The sequence below is a fragment of the Rhipicephalus sanguineus genome, chromosome 2 (assembly GCF_013339695.2).
Source record: "Rhipicephalus sanguineus isolate Rsan-2018 chromosome 2, BIME_Rsan_1.4, whole genome shotgun sequence".
Lineage (NCBI taxonomy): Eukaryota > Metazoa > Arthropoda > Arachnida > Ixodida > Ixodidae > Rhipicephalus > Rhipicephalus sanguineus.
The window spans coordinates 95,515,184-95,533,789 of record NC_051177.1 but is presented as its reverse complement, the minus strand read 5'-3'; the positions used below and the strand labels follow the sequence as shown (position 1 = coordinate 95,533,789).

The 18,606-nt window shown below is 43.5% G+C and overlaps 1 protein-coding gene across 1 annotated transcript in view; it reads left to right on the top strand.

The window, feature by feature from the left end:
• The first annotated feature begins 3,193 nt into the window (after positions 1 to 3,193).
• Positions 3,194 to 18,606, top strand: part of LOC119383431 (fatty acyl-CoA reductase 1) — a 28,207-nt gene continuing 12,794 nt past the window's right edge. The window contains exons 1-7 of the mRNA XM_037651554.2: positions 3,194 to 3,251; positions 3,608 to 3,750; positions 9,776 to 9,889; positions 12,811 to 12,986; positions 14,955 to 15,027; positions 15,702 to 15,808; positions 18,210 to 18,384. Of these exons, the coding sequence (XP_037507482.1) occupies positions 3,248 to 3,251; positions 3,608 to 3,750; positions 9,776 to 9,889; positions 12,811 to 12,986; positions 14,955 to 15,027; positions 15,702 to 15,808; positions 18,210 to 18,384 (792 nt within the window). The 5' untranslated portion in view covers positions 3,194 to 3,247. The remainder of the gene's footprint in view (positions 3,252 to 3,607; positions 3,751 to 9,775; positions 9,890 to 12,810; positions 12,987 to 14,954; positions 15,028 to 15,701; positions 15,809 to 18,209; positions 18,385 to 18,606) is intronic.

Here is an 18,606-nt window from a genome sequence, read left to right as displayed (position 1 = left end):
CCGTTTGGCTCCGCGTCGCCTGCATCCGCTTTGTCGCAAAACGAAGTTCAGCAAAAATCAGCAGTTTCACTTCACCACTTTAACTTCTTTAGGCTCACCCATTCAAATCTGATCACGAAGTTCACAACGATCCATTCTTTTATCCGAAAGGAAACAAAAACATAGCAATAAACAAAGCCACAAGTGCGTTCGAAGCCCACAAGCACGAAGACTAGGCAAATCCGTGTACTACCCATCATTCCCATGGTGGCTGAACGATCGCAGCGCCAGAGTTCCCTCTCGGTCATTTTAGGAAACTCTATGGTACGTGCAACCATTCGCTAAGAAACTGTGCGATCGTTCCAGACGGCGATGGCTGACGTTTTATAGAGTACAATGCGGGTATATTTTACCGCTTCCTCTAAGAAAGAAAGAAAGAAAGAAAGAAAGAAAGAAAGAAAGAAAGAAAGAAAGAAAGAAAGAAAGAAAGAAAGAAAGAAAGAAAGAAAGAAAGAAAGAAAGAAAGAAAGAAAGAAAGAAAGAAAGTGGCTCGGTGAACTCCATCGCGACGAATATGTCAGTGTCCTGTGTTTTCCGAAAATACGGCGCGTGTAAAATGTACTATGTTTTCCCAGGATAAGTCGCATCGCACTTGATACAGACTTCCAGAATATGATTCGTATAGGACTTGCGCTGCTTGGGTACGTACGCTATTATCGAAATATAACGTGTTTACTAAAGACTTTAATGTATTACGCATGCGCGGTGGCGACAAACGCTACGCAAAAAATTGGGTACCCTTTTCTAAGACTGTCTAACAACTTTCACTGTTTTGACGACACTTATAAGGCGGTACCCCGTATGAGCGCCACAGCAGCCAAATTACGAGAATCGTGCTGCGTTATCCCTCCTATCGTGTAAAAGTCCGGCTACCGTAGTGCGGTATGTCTTTGACCACAATGCCTGCCGTTCAGTACCTGCAGAGTTGTGTGATTTCTTTCCAAACCTGTTAGACGATATGGTTACGAAAATAAAAGGACCTTATTCCTTGTGCGTCGCGTTATTCTTCGTGACCAAAGGGTTTTGGCAACAAGAAGAGGGATGTAATCTTGAAGAAAGCCGAGTTACCTAGAAAAAAAAAAGTTTAAGGAATCGAATACAAGTCCTGACTTCTATGAGTGTCAAAGAAGCAACGAAGAGAAAGAAAGAAAGACCAATGCGAAATGTCTAATATTTAACTAGAAAGTGCAATGAAGTAAAAACCATTTATTTATTTATTTAATTACCTTACCTACCCTCGCCCCTCTGCCCCCCCCCCCCCCCCCCCCAATCACGGAAGCGTTGCAAGGGGGAGTGGGCGACTTGATTTTTAACGAAAGAACATTCTTCGACTGAGATTAAACCGACAATGCTCAATAGTAAACGAAATAAAATGCTGAAATCAAAGGCTTGAAAAAGGAGACAACGCTAATACCGTCGCGCTGATTTTAAATGTTCTAAACTCTTTGACCGCGTAACAAAAGCACTGCTAACCAATGCTTCGCCCTTTTATCAAAAGATACGTTAGATATAACTAACTTCCTGGATGTCAGTGCGCTTCTTCAAGTGTCGCGCAAGACGACACTGCTTGCTTGCTGAGCGCTGCCGGGAAAGAAATGAAAAACTACCACAGTTTCGTATCTGTGCGGTTAGGAAGAGCGACGGCAGAAAGGAGACAGACGGAACGGAAAATCCGGTTAGCTCCACTACGCTAAGGAACAGAGTAGGTAGAAGGAGTGGAATGTGGTGAGAGAGGGAGAGAGAGAGAGGGTGGGGGAGGGAGAGAGAAAGGGAGAGACAGAGAGCAGCATGCGATCTCGGCCAGGCACGATTACCATACGCGCTACCACAGCACAGGATAGCTTCATACAGCGTTAACTCAGGCAGAATTTTGCATAGATCTGTTGTCTTGAAAAGCTCCAACCTCGCGCCCTTACATAAAATATCATACGAGGGGTCGGCACTCTGGTAAGGGTGCTGCGCGATCGCAGCCCGCCGCTGGTGTAGTCACGAGTGACCTTCCAAGCACGTGCACTGTAGCGAGGACCGTTCAACGCGTTTTCCGTGTGGATAAACGCGCAGCGATCGACGAGTTCGACCAGCGAGGAAACGGGAAACGAAAGCGAAATGAGGAAAAGCGCCACGCTACCGCATCGGGCCATCGTTGCCCAAAGCGTAGGCACTACGACGCGTCTTTTATTTATGCTGCTTTCGGCGGGACAAGGGCATTCAACTCTCGCTTTCTGGATGAAGCGGAGAGGGAAACGGTGTATCGCGCTAGATGGCGCGCTATGGCGCAACTCTCGCGTCGTCTGGATTGGCCTTCGCCGCGTCGGCGACCTTCGCACTGCCGCTTCACCTACGTAGGCCCTGTCGCACTAAATAGCGTGCAGCGCTGTCAAAGCTGCGAAGTCAATCAGAAACGGAATTCGTTGCTCAAACCAACCGCAACATCTGCTCGCATGTGCTCGAAACAAATTGACTTTTTTTTCTTTTTCTTTCACTCACTCTGTCTGCTTCACTGCAGTTCCGCACAGCAGGATCTCTGGTTTTGTGTAAACAAAGCGCTGCGCAAGCACACCGATATTCCGCAAAATGACGAAGAAGATTGGCGCTAAATTGACGCGAGATACGTGCTGGTCCTGTTGCCCCCCTCCGTCTCGTCTCACATTGATTTCGCGCTCATTTGCTGAATCGCCAAGTCGCCCAACAGTCTTTTCTCCGAAAAAATGGTCAGCATCTCTATAGGGAATATGGCCAATGATCAGCTTAGCCGAGGTCTCGCTACGACCGCATCCTGCCGATGATGCGGATAAGTTATCTGAACATCGGCAAGTTGGCGTCAGTAAAACGCTGCCCTCTTTTTCTTCAGTTCCTCTTCTGAATGTCCCGGCGCTAGCTCTACATTTCTACACACTGCACGGCATTAATAAATAGCTGCGAGGCAAGCCAGCTTGTATCTCGTGACATCACATACGGTGCGCGCAGTGCAAGCAGCGCCCGATCCCTCGCGACCGCTTGGTGGCGCCTTTGCGACTGGGTGCGGTTTTGTAGGCCGGTTGCAATGTCCTTCCTATCTTCTCCGGCAGCTGTCAGACTGTTGATCTCGACGAAGCGCAGGCAGTAACTGTGACAACTTTTTTCGCAAATTTTCGTCGGTGCGGAGTGGGGCGACTGTGTCAAACACCGAGAAACATCAGTGCGGCGACCACCAAGGGCGCCTAGCAAAATGGGTGAGTTGCTTCATATATACGTAGAAGAACCAGCAGGCGAAAAACAGCGCAAGCGCTAGAGCAGATTGACCTCTGACCCACTTGCTGGTTTTTGACGGTTGAAGCGCGTATATACAAACCGGATGCCACTTTCATTAGAACGCTCGTGCGTCAATGAATAAACAACAAAAAGAAAAACAAAGGAAATCGCTGCTGGCGCGTGCGCTTCAGAACTCCTTCAGCGTCGTCGCATAGTCACTATTCGGCTGATCAAAGTGCAAGTTTTAATCTAACTGTCCGGGAATAATTTAGGCTACGTGTTACATAAGTTCGTATCATCGAGTTTTTGTAGCTAACGACTTGGTCTTTACCTGCAGCCAACTACCGACAGCAAGGCCACATGGTTGGGAGGGAAAGCCCGCCGGCAGGAGTGTCTGGGAACAACGATGAATCGCAAGTTGCCCGCTTTTATCAAGGTCAAGTGGTATTCATCACGGGAGGAACTAGCTTCATCGGAAAGGTCTGCACCTTTCATAATACTATGAGTACGCCCTACATGGGCTCATTGTTGGAATAATCGTGCACGCTTTTATTTTTTTTTTTTTTTTTTTATTGACATGATGTAAGGAGATGTTGGCGCACAAATAAGGCGCCGGCTACTCCTTAGCTCTTGGAGTACATAGGGTCCATAAAGATAAAGTACATATTGTCCACATTTCTAATCATATACAATATACAACTTAGCGTAACAGTCAAGACATAACAGTCAAAACAACATATTCAACAATCACATACATGTGTACACACGGTGATGTTAAAAAAAAAGAAACAGCAACTGTTGCATAACATATCCAAGACAAAAATAGTCAACACACATAAGTATACACTCTGCCGTTAATACAAAACAAAGCTTAAATCTGCTAGTAATGGCCAACACACATAAATATACACTCTGTCGTTAATGCAAAACAAAGCTTAAATGCGCTAGTAATGGCCAAGGATGCCACTCTCTTCAAGAAAAATTTTCAATGCTTTTAAAGCACACTTCTGTAAGCCTCTTGTTGGCCACGGGCCTAGAAGTTTCCTTAAACTTAGTGGTCTGCGGTCTAATGTTTTTAACGATGATTGAAGTCGGCGTCTTGGTACGTCGTGCTGTGGGCATTCTAGAAGGAGGTGATATATGTCTTCATCTACGAATCCACTGTCTGTCCTTTCTTTTTTTGCTTTTCGCATCGTCTTAAAAGGTTCTTTTCGCTATTAAACCAAATACCACGAAGTCACCCCTAAAATAAGGCTTTGCATCGGTGTAAAAGGATACGTTTGTTGCTCAGAATGAATGTTAATCATTTTAATACTCTTGAACGCAGGACAAGTAGCAACTGGCCTTCTGCGGGGGAGGTCTCAGTTCTTCCAATCTAATTATTATTATTATTATTATTATTATTATTATTATTATTATTATTATTATTATTATTATTATTATTATTATTATTGTTGTTGTTGTTGTTGTTGTTGTTGTTGCTGTTGCTGTTATGTGTACTACTACTACTTCTAGTAGTAGTAGTAGCCGTAGTAGTTTTTCTCATTGGTTCTTACTGAAAGCATTCTCGTTTACTGCATTTGCAGCTAATGTTTACGCGCTAGATACACAATGCTCAAAAGCGGGAAAGTGTCGGTGCGCCAAGCCATGCGCATCCCCGAGAATTCAACACACACCCTGAGTCCTGCCTTTTGCACCGCGGAGTTTCTCATGGGCAGATACTATGAGTATACGTCCTACATGAAACTTTGGAACACAAAATACAATGTTTAAACGAAAATAAACGCTATAAGATATGACGGCGAAGTATCGCTGATTATCATGTGTTCATATCGTGAACGAAATCAGTTCCGATTGCAACACCTTACATTTCGCAAATGGCGCGGTTGATAATAAGGTCCTAATCGATGCCGCGAAGTGTACTGTACGAGTTAAAAAGTTCGTGGACATATATGCGCCATCATAGGCGTATCTACCAGAGGGGCAAGGGGGGCGCTAGCCCCCCAACTGAAAAACGTTGGGGGGGGGGGGGGGGCCTAGCCCCCTCTCTTTCGACTGTGGTGATTGCCGGCTGCAAATTGGGAAACTAGCAAGTCAGGCAAAGTTTTACTTGAACGCAGCAATAACGTAATTTTGTAATAAAATTTGTCCTACCATTCTGCTGTGACGACTGTCCTCCGTGTGTCATGACCGCGCACTGCAGGCTGCCTGTAGTACGGGCTGCCTATTCCACGCTTGTGCGTCTTGTGCTCGAGCATTGCAGAGAAGGCTGTCGCTCAGCAGGGGCTCTATAACATTACAGCAATGTGTCATGATTTAATTTTGTTCGGCCTGGCCTGAAATTTAAGTAATCCGCGACGTAAATATGGGCGGGAACCAGTAAACGTTTTATAGCCAGATCAAACGCTCTTCTTTTTCAGGAAGTTCAGTTTCTTTCTTTGAAAACGATAAGCATTGTCAGTGCTCCATATTATATAGCTGCTGTGAGTTGATGAGTGTGCAGAAGTGTTTAGTATTTTAGTTGTGCCTAGCCAGGACAGCTGAAATAGATTCCCACTTTAGTCTCCGATTAGCCTGCTTCACTTGGCTTATCATATGGTAGCCTGCAGCGATCATGGTGGCTTGTAACAAGGCAGTGGACTCGAGCACATTGAGAAGCCCTGCTTTCAAGTTCGCCCCGTTACATGATCTACCTCACCAGGGAGATGATCAGCGTCCACGGCTTTCTGTACTAAGAAGGCTTCGCACCTGCAAAGGATTGTGTCTCTTCCTAATAATGTTTATTTCTCTCTCTACCTCTTTGTCAGCAACGATTAGTTCATCTAGAGTTGTACACGCGCAAGAACAGCTCGACATCGTTATACTACAACTGAAAGTATCTATTATACACATAGGAATCCATCTCGCCCGCTGCTATAAGCAGCCGCTGCCAATGTGACTGGCGGGCAGCCTTCTTAAGTTAGGTTCAAAAAAGAGACACTGTCTGGCTATCCCGAAAAAAAAAAGCGAGTTATTGTTCAGCACAGTAATGTGCTGCTTATTGTGCACACTTCATTTTAATGCCGCGATTTTTCGCAGACTTGTGACGTCGCGTAACAAGGAGGCGATTTTACGGCACATTGAAAATTTTTGACGAATAGCGAACAACCAATGACAAACAATACGCCGTATTGAAAATAGTTCATTATTATTGTTTTTTTACGCAGTCATGCGTACGTGGTAATTACGCGGTGGATCACTTACGCGTCATTTGTTGCGTCATTTTACGAGCGGGCGCTGTGAGCATAACCCAGAAAATGTCGACCAATCATTAACATCTCACGACCTATAGGGAAGGAAACAATGCGGGGTAGTTTAACGTTATAAGCGCCCACATTTTTTTTTTCAAGGGAAATTTGAGCTTACGCAGTTTACGTAGGCTACTTGCTTGGGAGGAACCGGGGGGGGAGGAGTAAAGGGCCACGTACTTCACCGCTTTTTCATCCACTCCCCCACCCAAGCTGGGAAAATTAGGAGGGCAAGGAACGACACCTAGTATATAAATTCGTAATCATTTATAATGTTATAACTATACACGACCAGCTCAATATGGTTTTCTTAAGTATTAATCGACTGAACATGGTCTTCTTCATAAGGTGGCAGGCCACTCAAAGAAAAAAATTGTTTAAGAGCAGCCAGCGTTGAAATAACTTTTTCTTCAAAACAAGCATGTCTTATTTAACTTACCCAGCCATTTATAGTGCAAAATATTGATTATTTATTTTTTGGGAGGTGATCTTTGTCAAAAATTGCCTTAAAAGTGGTAGTCACGCCAGCCGCGATAAGTGACTAATGGGTGGCTTAATTAAGTAAAGCTTTAGCATTTGCGTTACTAAACGTTGGAGCTATGAAATGAACTAGGATAAATATTATGCAGTAAATATTAAGCAAGTAATGTTAAAAAAACCAAAAAGACGGGGAGAAAGAGCCAATTTAGACTGAACCCGTTTGCAAACTCAGCTGTGAATTCAGAAATATTTCATTCTAGTTCACTGCACAGATATATGTTGTACACTATTATACAAAAATTTCACTTCAAAGTACGCGCTGATAAAAAGTTATGAAAGTTAGCGTCACATGATTTGGAGCAAATTCTTATTTTGAGAAAAACGCAAACAAAGATTTGAGTGCTTTCAAAAGGTGTGTGTCCCCCTTGGGGCCGTTTTTAGAGATTCAATTACAATTAGAAACACAACGTTATATTTAATGACATCCTCATATGTAACAGTGAAAATAAAATTTATAAAGTATTTTTAATATCACTAATATAGGCGAAACAACGCTTACTTTCGAAACCAACGCAATGTGGTTTCGGTTTCGCTATATGAGCATGAAGTATTGAAAACTTGCTGTAACTCACAAACTAATGATGATAGGAGGACAATTTTTGTTGCAACATATTTTTGAATGTTTGGGCGTGCAGAAAAGCTAAAAACTAAAACTGGACCTCGCGAAAACAAAAAATGACTTTTGAAGGTAGCCTACCACCTTAAGAAAGACTATATTAGAGGGCTCTAACAGTAAAGAAATTGGCACTCGGCTTATCCTGAAGACTTCTGCGAAGTAGCTTGCATTGTCAGCCACATGTTTTGTTTAGTAAGTGAGAATTTAGCAGGTTCTTTACACTCATCGTATTTACAACGCCAAACTAAGACTGGGAAGTTTGCTGACGCAATGCTCGGATGATTAGGTTATATTGGGGTTTACTTTTTAAACTTCACGGTAATATTTGCAAAATGTTGTTAAACACTGCTGTGTTGCCGCGATATAGGGCGGCCCAGCCTGCACAAGCTGTTTGTGAAGATGCTTCCTTGATTTAAAACAAACAGTATTGAAAAGCGAGTCATCGGATCAGCTCTATGAATATAAAAAATAACCTCAAATCATATATATATATATATATATATATATATATATATATATATATATATATATATATATATATATATATATATATATATATATATATATATACGGCGGACAGAGTGAGCGACGCCAGCCCCCCCCCCCCCCCGCAAATGAGTTGGTACGCCACTATGCACCATCCTCGCTCATTAGGTGAACTGCGTGTTTTTACCGAGCCACTCCCTATGAATGTTTTAATGATGTGACACATCATGTGAAAAACACAGTATTGCGCCACATCGTCAGCTAAACGCAAAAACACATTTTGTTTTATTCTCTATCAGCTAGAAGCAAACTTTAAAAGGCTTGCTAAAGCCTTGACAAAAACGTCCGCACGCTTTATTTATTTATTTATTTATTTATTTATTTATTTATTTATTTATTTATTTATTTGTGTAATCCTATCGCACATGTTGGCCACTTTTGTTACCGGCTCTTTTCACAAGATTTTCAAGCTTTGATTGTTCAATGAATGTGGTTAAAATCGTTATATACGTACCGCTTGGCTTCTGTTGATGTTCCGCCTTCGGTACGATGTCTCTTGGTATGGAATTTATTAGGAGGAATTAATTCTGCATGGGATGTATGAAAGTGACTGATCTTCACGTACCGCATGGTCAATCCGCGCGTACAGTGACGACTGCTTATCATCGACTCGTTTCAAATGCTTAAAAATGGTAGCTGCCCGGAAACACACTTTCTAAATCCATAATCGCAATATATCTAGTCGATAAATTCGCAAACGCGTGTGTTCGTAAAAACTTTTCCCATATTCACTGTCTGCAGACGCATGGCAATATGTTTAGCTCTCGAACAGGTAAAAAAAAAAAAAAAATATATATATATATATATATATATATATATATATATATATATATATATATATATATATATATATATATAGTTGAAAAAAGTCAAGCACGTAGGAAAAATTGTTCAGTAAAAGACTGACGTTTCGGCCGCGGGATCGGCCTTCGTCGGAGTCCGACGAAGGTCGGTCTCGCGGCCGCAACGTCAGTCCTTTACTGAACAATTTTTCCTTCGTGCTTGATTTTTTTCAACTTTTACTTCCAGGTCCTTTGTTAGCACTTTATTGTTTATATATATATATATATATATATATATATATATATATATATATATATATATATATATATATATATATATATATATATATATATATATACACACACACACACCACGGAGGAAATCTTGAATTTTTAACGAAGTAGATTTATAAACCCTGCTTGTACAGACATTAGAATTCCTTCCCAGATATTCAGTCTTGGGTACTCTGAAAGGGAATATTTCAGACGTTATCATTGTTTGACGAACGTTGCTACAGTACCTAGCTCCGTCCAATTCCCGCTGAAGCGTTTTTGTTTATTTTGTCACGCTTGCACCTAATTATTCGTTGTCAATTTCTTCTCCAGCTCAAATTTAAAGCGTTGGTGGGTTTATTTATTGTATCCACAGTGAATTTGCAAAACGGCATTAAACTGAGTTGCGTGCTAAACTTCTCGATTTTTGACAGCGACTCACAAGTACTGCTTCGTTTCAGGTCTTGCTCGAAAAATTGCTCCGATCTTGTCCCGTTAAGCGCATCTATCTGTTGGTACGCAACAAGAACGACGTGGAACCCGATGCCAGAGTGGAATCTATGCTCAGTTCTGAAGTAAGTTTCACCTGGCGGCTTCTTGATTTAAATAGAACAAAAAATTGGGGGACGCTTAAGCTTCGCCTTTAAGAGTTGAACGCGATAGCAATATCCTGCCCCTAGTGCGCACTTCGAACACCACGAGTGTTTAACAGAATGCGCGCAATAAGGTGTGTGCCTTATGTAATGGGTAGCATGCCTTAAACCAGGAGCAATTATGCGCGAGAAACTTTTTCGAAGCTGCGATGCACCCACTACGTGCTCTTAAGGGAATACGCGCAGTAATGTGTGTGCCTTTTGTAATGGGTGGCTGTCTTTAAACCACCAAGTCGTTATGATATTGACGTGGTGTGACGCCCGATGGCAATGAACGCTTGTACCACGCAATATTACTGCCATATTACATCTCGTACTGTGACACCGGTATACAGGACGCGTATTTTTGGGATGCATGAAAGTTACTTTCAGTGCAGCTCCAAGCAGAGGCGTGGCTGTGTGGTAGAACACCTGCTTGACACGCAGACGGCCTGGGTTCGATTCTCACTCGGACCAAACATTTTTATTATTTATTTTATTTGCAGCTTTTTCGATTTTTCGGTGACGGACAAGATGATGATTTTTCGCTCACAACCAACGGTGCCGACGCCGACGGCGGAATTTCTGCGATACGAGCTCTTTAACGCTATCGCGTTAAAAGGGCATTTTAGCATTGAGCATCTCGGCGCAGCTGACATTTAAAGAATGGCAAGGATGTGAAATGTTAATTCAAGATCTGAATCCTGCTACAAACCCGACCAGACAAGCATGATAGGAGTAAAGTGAATAATTGCTATTCGTTTAGGGCCAAAGTCTACATACATTTTGGCCTCAGTGGAGATTACATGAATAGACTGGCTAGTTAATTGTTCGACGATCACGGAAACCAGCGCTAAAAGACAGAATAATGAAATGGACTGCACAGACGAGGCGCACTGTGCAGCATTGTTCATTGTTCTGAGCCCATATTCACAAAAACGACTCACACTAAAAGTCAAAATGGGTAAAAAAAACAGCGGCAAACACAGGACAGTGAGAGGAAGCGACGGGTCAGCCTGTCCCGTTGTTTCCTCTCACTGTGTCCTGTGTTTACCGCTGGTTTTTTATCCATTTTGACAATGTACCAACTAGCCTAGTCCTGCGCCTTGGTACACTAAAAGCGTTCGTAAGAGAATATTTTAGCCAATAATGACGCTGGACGTATCATTAGCGGAGCCGGTCGGCCAATGGGAAAAAACTCTTACGAAAGAAAAGTTTTGTGAATATGGCCCTTGTATTTTAGTAAACGATGTTTAGCCGAGCAAATTTTTTCACAGACACAAAACATAGAACGACAACCCGCATGTACTTCCTCCATTATTATGCATACGTAACAACTGGACTGATTGAATTGTTCGCCTTTTGACGCTGATTTTCGTGCACTAAGAAGAGAAGCCAGCATTTGTTATGTGTGAATATATTGAATCTATCGTAACGACGACCAGAAAAATCTGGGGCATTTCAAAGATCTACAAGAAGTGAAAGTTGAGATTCCTGGAATAAGGTCTAACGGTTCCTCTAATTCTTCGTACGAATATGACTACGTACGATAGCTTGTAAACAGTAAGCGCAATATGCCGCATGCGATGACAACATGCGCAAAAAAGTAACAGTGAGCAGTACATGCACCACATATATTCAGGCGGATTTTTTTTTGCATAGGTTGTAGATGAAAGGGTAAGACTAGGACACAGTCCTCTAATTCTCCTTTGCTCAGTAATTCCTTTCACAATGTCTTTTGTAAAAACAGCGAGATCCTGTTTACTCAATAGGCTAATCTTCACGAGAAACAGGAAATGGATCTCACGTAGGTCCAGATACGCGGGTTTGTCCAGCTTCATCATTCGACAAAGAATGAAACGCCTTGGACCAGGGCTCGGCAACCTTTTGAGGCGGAGGGCCAAGTTGCATGAAGCCGACACAGCGGGGGGCCGGAAGGCAAATCGAAGGAAGGAGGGGTAGGAGGGGGGGTGGCTTGGCAGGCAAAGAGAACAAATTCCGTGAATCGACAGTAATGTAGCGCAAAACTGGATCACAAATCATGTTTCTTTTAGCACGCATGTCACAAGGTTGCAATCAAACATAGGTTACAAGCGAAAATCCCATTTCAGGTCAAAACTGCCATGTTCGTCTTCAGATAGGAAGTGGTAAGGGAAGGGGAGGGGGGATTTGACGTTGTGCCGAGGGCCGCATACTATTGCTCTGCGAGCCGCACGTTGGCGACCCCTGCGTTAGACAGTCACGCATAGTGACAGTGGAGTTATTACTAGTTGCATCATAACAACAGTATTATTAACAGCGCTATGAAACTCAGTTGGAATGTTGTGCTTTTGTAAGTCTTCAAACCAGCTTTGTTTCTAACCCCGTAGTAATCTTTAATAAGTGCGTCAAGTATATATTAAAAGTATTGTACATTTCAAACTAATGCTTGATGGCGGTTAGATCGAAATATGCCGGCGGGCAAATGCAGAAATTCAAAGCAAAACTGCAATTCGGCCTAGTTGAAACAAATTCATTTTTCAATTACTCGCGCAAAACACAGAGGGACAAGAAGAGTCTTACGAGGATCGCGCCTGTCCTCGTAAGTCTCTTCTTGTCCCTTTGTGTTTTGTGCGAGTAAGTGAAGGATGAAGTTCAAAGCACGGTGGTCGCTACTGCGTAGACTAAATGACTGAGAGCTTAAGGATGTAAATAGGGCGACCGCATACTAGTAGCTCTATAGCGTTGTTCTTGCCCACAGCCCTACTACCAGAGTCAGGCCCATACCAGAAGCATGTCCATAACATGAGCAATACATTGTCGTGTTTATCCTGCCAATGCTGCTTTTTTTACGTATGCATCTCGCTCACTTTCTCTTTGCCTAGATGTTCCAACGAGTCAGACTAGAAGTGCCTGAGGCTCTTGGTAAAGTGAAGGCAGTTGCGGGCGACGTAGCTCAACCAGGTCTGGGGCTAAGTGATGCTGACAAGCGCATTTTAGTCGACGAGGTATCGATGGTCTTCCACCTGGCAGCCACAATCAGGCCCAACGAAACATTCAAGTGAGTAAGAAAATAGCTCCCATGCTATTATTACACAGTGCGAAAAAAAAAACGCCAGGCCTGCGCAAAAACCGCAGCACAGTCACAGCGAAAGCTGGAAGAGCGGCGTTTCTAGATCCCGTTGTAAGCTTGCTCACTTCGGGCTACAATACAAGTACACTAGAAAGGTACCCACTACGCCATAAATCACAATTTCTGTGAAGTTGGGTAGCACCTACTAAGCCATTATTCGTCATTCTGCGGAGAAGCGAGGCACCAGCTACACGTCTGTAAGGCATTATGTGCACTTTGTTGACGCGACGACTGATGACGATGAAGAATTATGGCTCAGCCCTTTGTAATGGGTTGGAAGCTTTAAACGGCCCACCAGTTATGTCATTTGCATTGGGTGACGCCCGGTAGCTATTTCCCTCTCCCGTCATGCTGTATAGCATACGTTGACGTGGGAGAGAGACGGGGGGGGGGGGGCGAAGAACTTTACTGAGACCTCACGGAAATAGATCATGCGCTTATGGGCTTCCTTGGCAACCAATACAAGCGCACTTGAGAGGAACCCACTACGCTCTAAATCAGTGTAATTTTACTGAGACCCCGAGGAAATGGATCATGCGCTTATGGACTTCCTTGGCAACGAATACAAGTGCACATGCGAGAACCCACTACGCTATAAATCATTGTAATTTCACTGAGACCCCGAGGAAATTGATCATGCGCTTATGGGCTTCCTTGGCAACCAATACAAGTGCACTTGCGAGGAACCCACTACGCTATAAATCATTGTAATTTTTGAGAAGTAGGGCAGCAGGCACTGTGCCATTTTTCGTCATTATACGGAGAGCCGTGGTACCTGCTATACGCATGTAAGGCATTATGCGCACTTTGTTGATGCTGTGCCTGATGACGATGAAGAATTATGGCAGAGCCCTTTGTAATGGGTTGGAAGCATTCAACAAGCTACTCGTTGCGCAATTCGCATTGTGTGACGCCTGGTTGCAGAATTCGCGCTGTGCGACGCTTGGTGCTTATTTTACTCTTCTACCACGCTATATTGCATATGCTAATGTGGTTCCTTCCCGACATGAAGCCTGTATAGGACCTTTTTGCAAAGCAGTTTCAAGCAACGGCATGGCTCAGAGGTTGAATACTGGGCTCCCACGCAGAGGGCCCAGGTTCGAACCTCGTTCCATCCTGGAGTTTTTTTTCTTATTTCGTTTTTTTTTCTTATTTCGAGCGATACTGGTTACGGACACCGGCGGCGGCGGCGGCGGCGGCGGCGGACAACTACGGCACCAAAAACGGCCGGTGAAATGATCTCATAACAGCTTTCGCTGTAAAAGGTCCTGCGAGCTTGTGGGACGGGTAAAAGGTCCCGCCTAGTTGACGGCCAGGAGTGTTTGAGTCCTGGCGGCTCCGCCGACCCGCTGGACAGTCCAAAGTTGATCTCCAAAGGCAGAGCTTTGCAAGAGTCTCCCAGCGCCCGCGGAGGCAATCACTAGAGACTGCATCCCCAGTATTGTTTGTTATCCTTCGACATTCCCCTAATATGTGTTCAAGCGTCGCTCTAGAGCCACAGTTCTTGCGTTTATCTGTCTTCCGTATATCTGTGTAAAAGAGGTGGGAGATAGCAAATAATTTCACTTGAGAAATAAGCCATGCAACCAGCAGCGCACACCCCCCAGACATGCAACTGGTATTACGCCACATGCATGCACCTGTAGGCCTAATACGCAGTTTCCGGAGCTTTTCTGTGATTTCTTTTCTTGCCTAACATGAGGTGACGTGTATTCTGGAATTGTCAACAGCTTGTTTCCTGTCGCTCATTGAAACGAAACTTTTCAATTGAAAAACGCTAGAAAACAATGAATCATTCATGCGTGCAGCACGATGTGAAAAGAACAGAAGTTTTGACTCCTTGTGTCATGACTGCAATACTGAATGACACTTGGTCATCACTTTCATGCCTTTCAGGCAGGCTGTTCAGCTGAAAGTTTTGGGCACACGACGTATATTGGACCTCTGTAAACAAATGCGAAGCCTTTGTGTAAGTTTCTCATCTTACTCTCTAAAAAAATCTGTATACCATTTCCTTAGGGCGTTTTGCTTAAATTTTCATCCCGATTCTATGCGTATCATTAGCGTGAAAATATTTGTGCTGGTACACACAATGATGAGAACAAGAATGTGCCGACTAAACATGCACGATAAAAACAGAGAAAGTGCTTCAGTAGAGTCAGAAATGATTTTTATGGCAACGTATAAGCGCCTCAATAGAAAAATATTACGGTAACATTCTGCATGAAAAGCATCAGTATTCAACAATTCATGTGTTTTTTTTTTTTTCAAAGTAAATCTGCACGACCAGTTCTTCAGTGCTGAACAAAGTGTACCACAAATCAGCTCAGAGTAAAAGTTCTTCGGCAAAAGGCGTTGAATTACCTGATAATTGCGCTGTGCGTTGGCTACTCTTTTAAAAAATAGATCAAGCCACTTCTCAGCGTATGCCATTGGGTCACAATTTCTATTCCTGTGGATGAAAAAAATTATAATGCATTCAGCCTCGGAGTTATCGTGCGCGAGTGTGTTTCCTCCATCTCTTTTTGTACGTGCTAGCTAAAACGCGCCTCCGTGCGTTACAGCTGCCGGTAGTGATCATTTGTGAACAGCTATATTTGCATGCGTAAATCTTTCACCTGCTTTTTCTTTCATTTTTCGTAGGCCCTTGTACACGTATCAACGGTGTATAGCAACTGGGGCAAAAAGGAAGTACACGAGATGGTGTACCAAACCCCCATCGAAACACATAAAGTTATTGAGGCCACTCAGTAAGTAATGTGGCCGTAGTTTACAGCTCGGAATGTAGCTAACGTAGTGCCTGGTCTTGGGATTAGGCATTTTTCGGCTTTCAGAGTGTTATTCGAAAGGATGCATCTGTTTGAGTGCTTTTGATTTATTGAGCTCTAGGGACTAGCCTTGACTACTCTCTTGTGTACTAAATCAATCGATCGATCGATCAATCAATCAATCAATCAATCAATCAATCAATCAATCAATCAATCAATCAATCAATCAATCAATCAATCAATCAATCAATCTGTTTTTGTTGCTTATTACACACACGATGAGCGACTATTAATATATAGGTAGGACCCCAGTGCTCTTTCAACGTTTGTGACACGGGTCCGTTCATCAACAGAAGTGGTTCAAATTGAACTACAAGGGAAATATGCAGAAATAGTAGAAATCATAAAAGCTAGAATATAAAAAAGCAGCGCAGTCACAAATAGATGAGTATTGATCTATTTGTGAATGCGTCTATCTTGCAGTATTCTTCCATAATTTGAAGTGATACTTATTTTTGTGCCACGTTATTCCTTACGCGACATCGTGCTGGCTGTCAATAGACAGTTATAGTTTAGTGGACTTAGCGGAATAGCGGGCTTAGCGGAATAGCGGGATCGAAATGCGCATGCGCAGTACGCTAAACGACCCGTAGCGCTTGCCGCACGCACGCTATTTTTCAGATTTGGCGTTACCGTGTTTGCGTGGTTAACGTAGTGTACGTAAAACTTGGCGGCTGGTTTGGACGCCCGCTGCGAATTGAATTTAGCGTTGATGTGTACGGATTCCCTTCTTTCACAGCAAGCGACTTTGTAGAATGGCTTCGCTTGCCTTCAGGTAGCTTCGACGCCCCAATACTACGGATAACTTAGCGTAGTTTTTGAGATCGCTTCCCATTTCGAACGTCCCTAGACCTAACTAGGAGATCGGTGTAAACAAATCTGCAAGATAAAAATTTTCGCTTTTGGTGCGTAGTTCATATTTATTTGCCTTTATCGTTACGAAAAGAAGTGGAATGCAACGCGAAGAACGGAAAGCAGCTCGAAATTGCCAGCGCATCGCTCGAGCGCAAAGGACGCACGAAAAGAACGCACACAGGACGAGCGCGAACTAATGCGTCACAGCTCGACACTTGAAGCGAACTGCTCAAACATAAAGCAGGACGCACAGAACAAACGAACAGGTACACACAGGACGAGCGCGAACTAATTGTCACAGTTGTTACTTCTTTTTGAACAGCGCGCTCCTTTCGCAAACACGTCCGCTGCAGCGACCGAAGTGACCTTCGTACGCTCTGTGACTTCAGCGCGGACATCGCGGGGAAAGCACAAGACATACAGCCCCCACCCCCCCCGCTCAGCCCCACCGGCCGCCCCCCTTCTTTCCTCGAGGTAAGCGCGAAGGCGACCACGCCCTGTAGGGCAAAGAGCAACGGCGTTCGCAGGAGCGGGGCGACGATCTTTAAAGCGCGCCACGCACGCACATCGCGCACTCTACGTGGTGACTAAGAAAGCATGCTGAATTAAATGGTGTATGTAAATAGCTTGCCGTTAGCAGGCTGAAAGATGGTACTGTTCGTGGCCTAACCGTCTAACGCCGCGCGCTGCGAAGCGAGAGGTCGCCCGTTCGATTCCGCGCGTCGGAATGTTTTTTCCGAATCATTCTTCTTTGTGGCTTTTATATATATATATATATATATATATATATATATATATATATATATACGGTGCATGACGACGGCGACGGCAAAAATCAGCCGAGATTACCCATATAATTGCTATCGCAATAAAAATATTAATATTGCTGCGTGCGGGAATACAGGCGAGCATTCTCGGTTTTCTTTCTTTTCACTTTTTTTAACGCATTCACCTTTCGCTAGATGGCACCACCGTCACAGCTTGTGCACGTAAACCCTATCCCGCTAAAGTAAAACGCGATGTCCAAAACCAATGTTTGAGGTCGGTAACGCTATTCCCTTAATCCCCGCTATCACGCTAACCCTAAACTATAACTGTCTAATGAATCAGCCGGCCATCGCGCAAAGAAATGATGCCTTCTTAAGTCTTGCTTCAAAAATAAATTATCTGTTGTAAACGAAATAAAAAGCTCAAGGATATGTCTAAACATTTCTTCGACTGTTGAACATATTAAAATTCGATTTTTCATGCATGCGTGACAATTAATTCCTAGGTGTTTCTTTATTATAAAAGTATCGATTATGTTTGCAAAGACTTTTCTCTGTTCAACATAGTTATCAGCCTATTAAATAAAAGTTATCGGAAGAACAAGTCATTTAAGGGCTTACTTATTACAAAGCGTATTATTCTACTAACGGTGCCGCAGGTTCTTTAATTTATCAGTGGCCGTCTAACATATTTTCTGCAGATATGCCAACGTGGAGACAACAGAACCTGCGAAGAAGCTGTTAATTGGGCAGCCGAATAATTACATTCTGACAAATGCCGTCATCGAGTCACTGCTTTTGGACGAACGGGGACAGCTGCCTCTCGCTATTGTCCGGCCCTCGATTGTCACTGCGTCGTGGAAAGATCCTTTTCCGGTGAGAAGCCAGCACATATGAAAAAAATTTGCTTTGTAAAAGTGGCCAACGATGTTCTGATACCAGAAGACAACGCCGTTCTAACCAAATTGTCACGCGTTACGTGTCTGACAGCTCTAACGAGGAATAGCAAACAGCTCACAGGATCCCAAGGCAAATGCCATCATCTTCTTCTTTTCCTTCTCATTTGATGTATTAATACCCCCCCCCCCACCCCTCAAA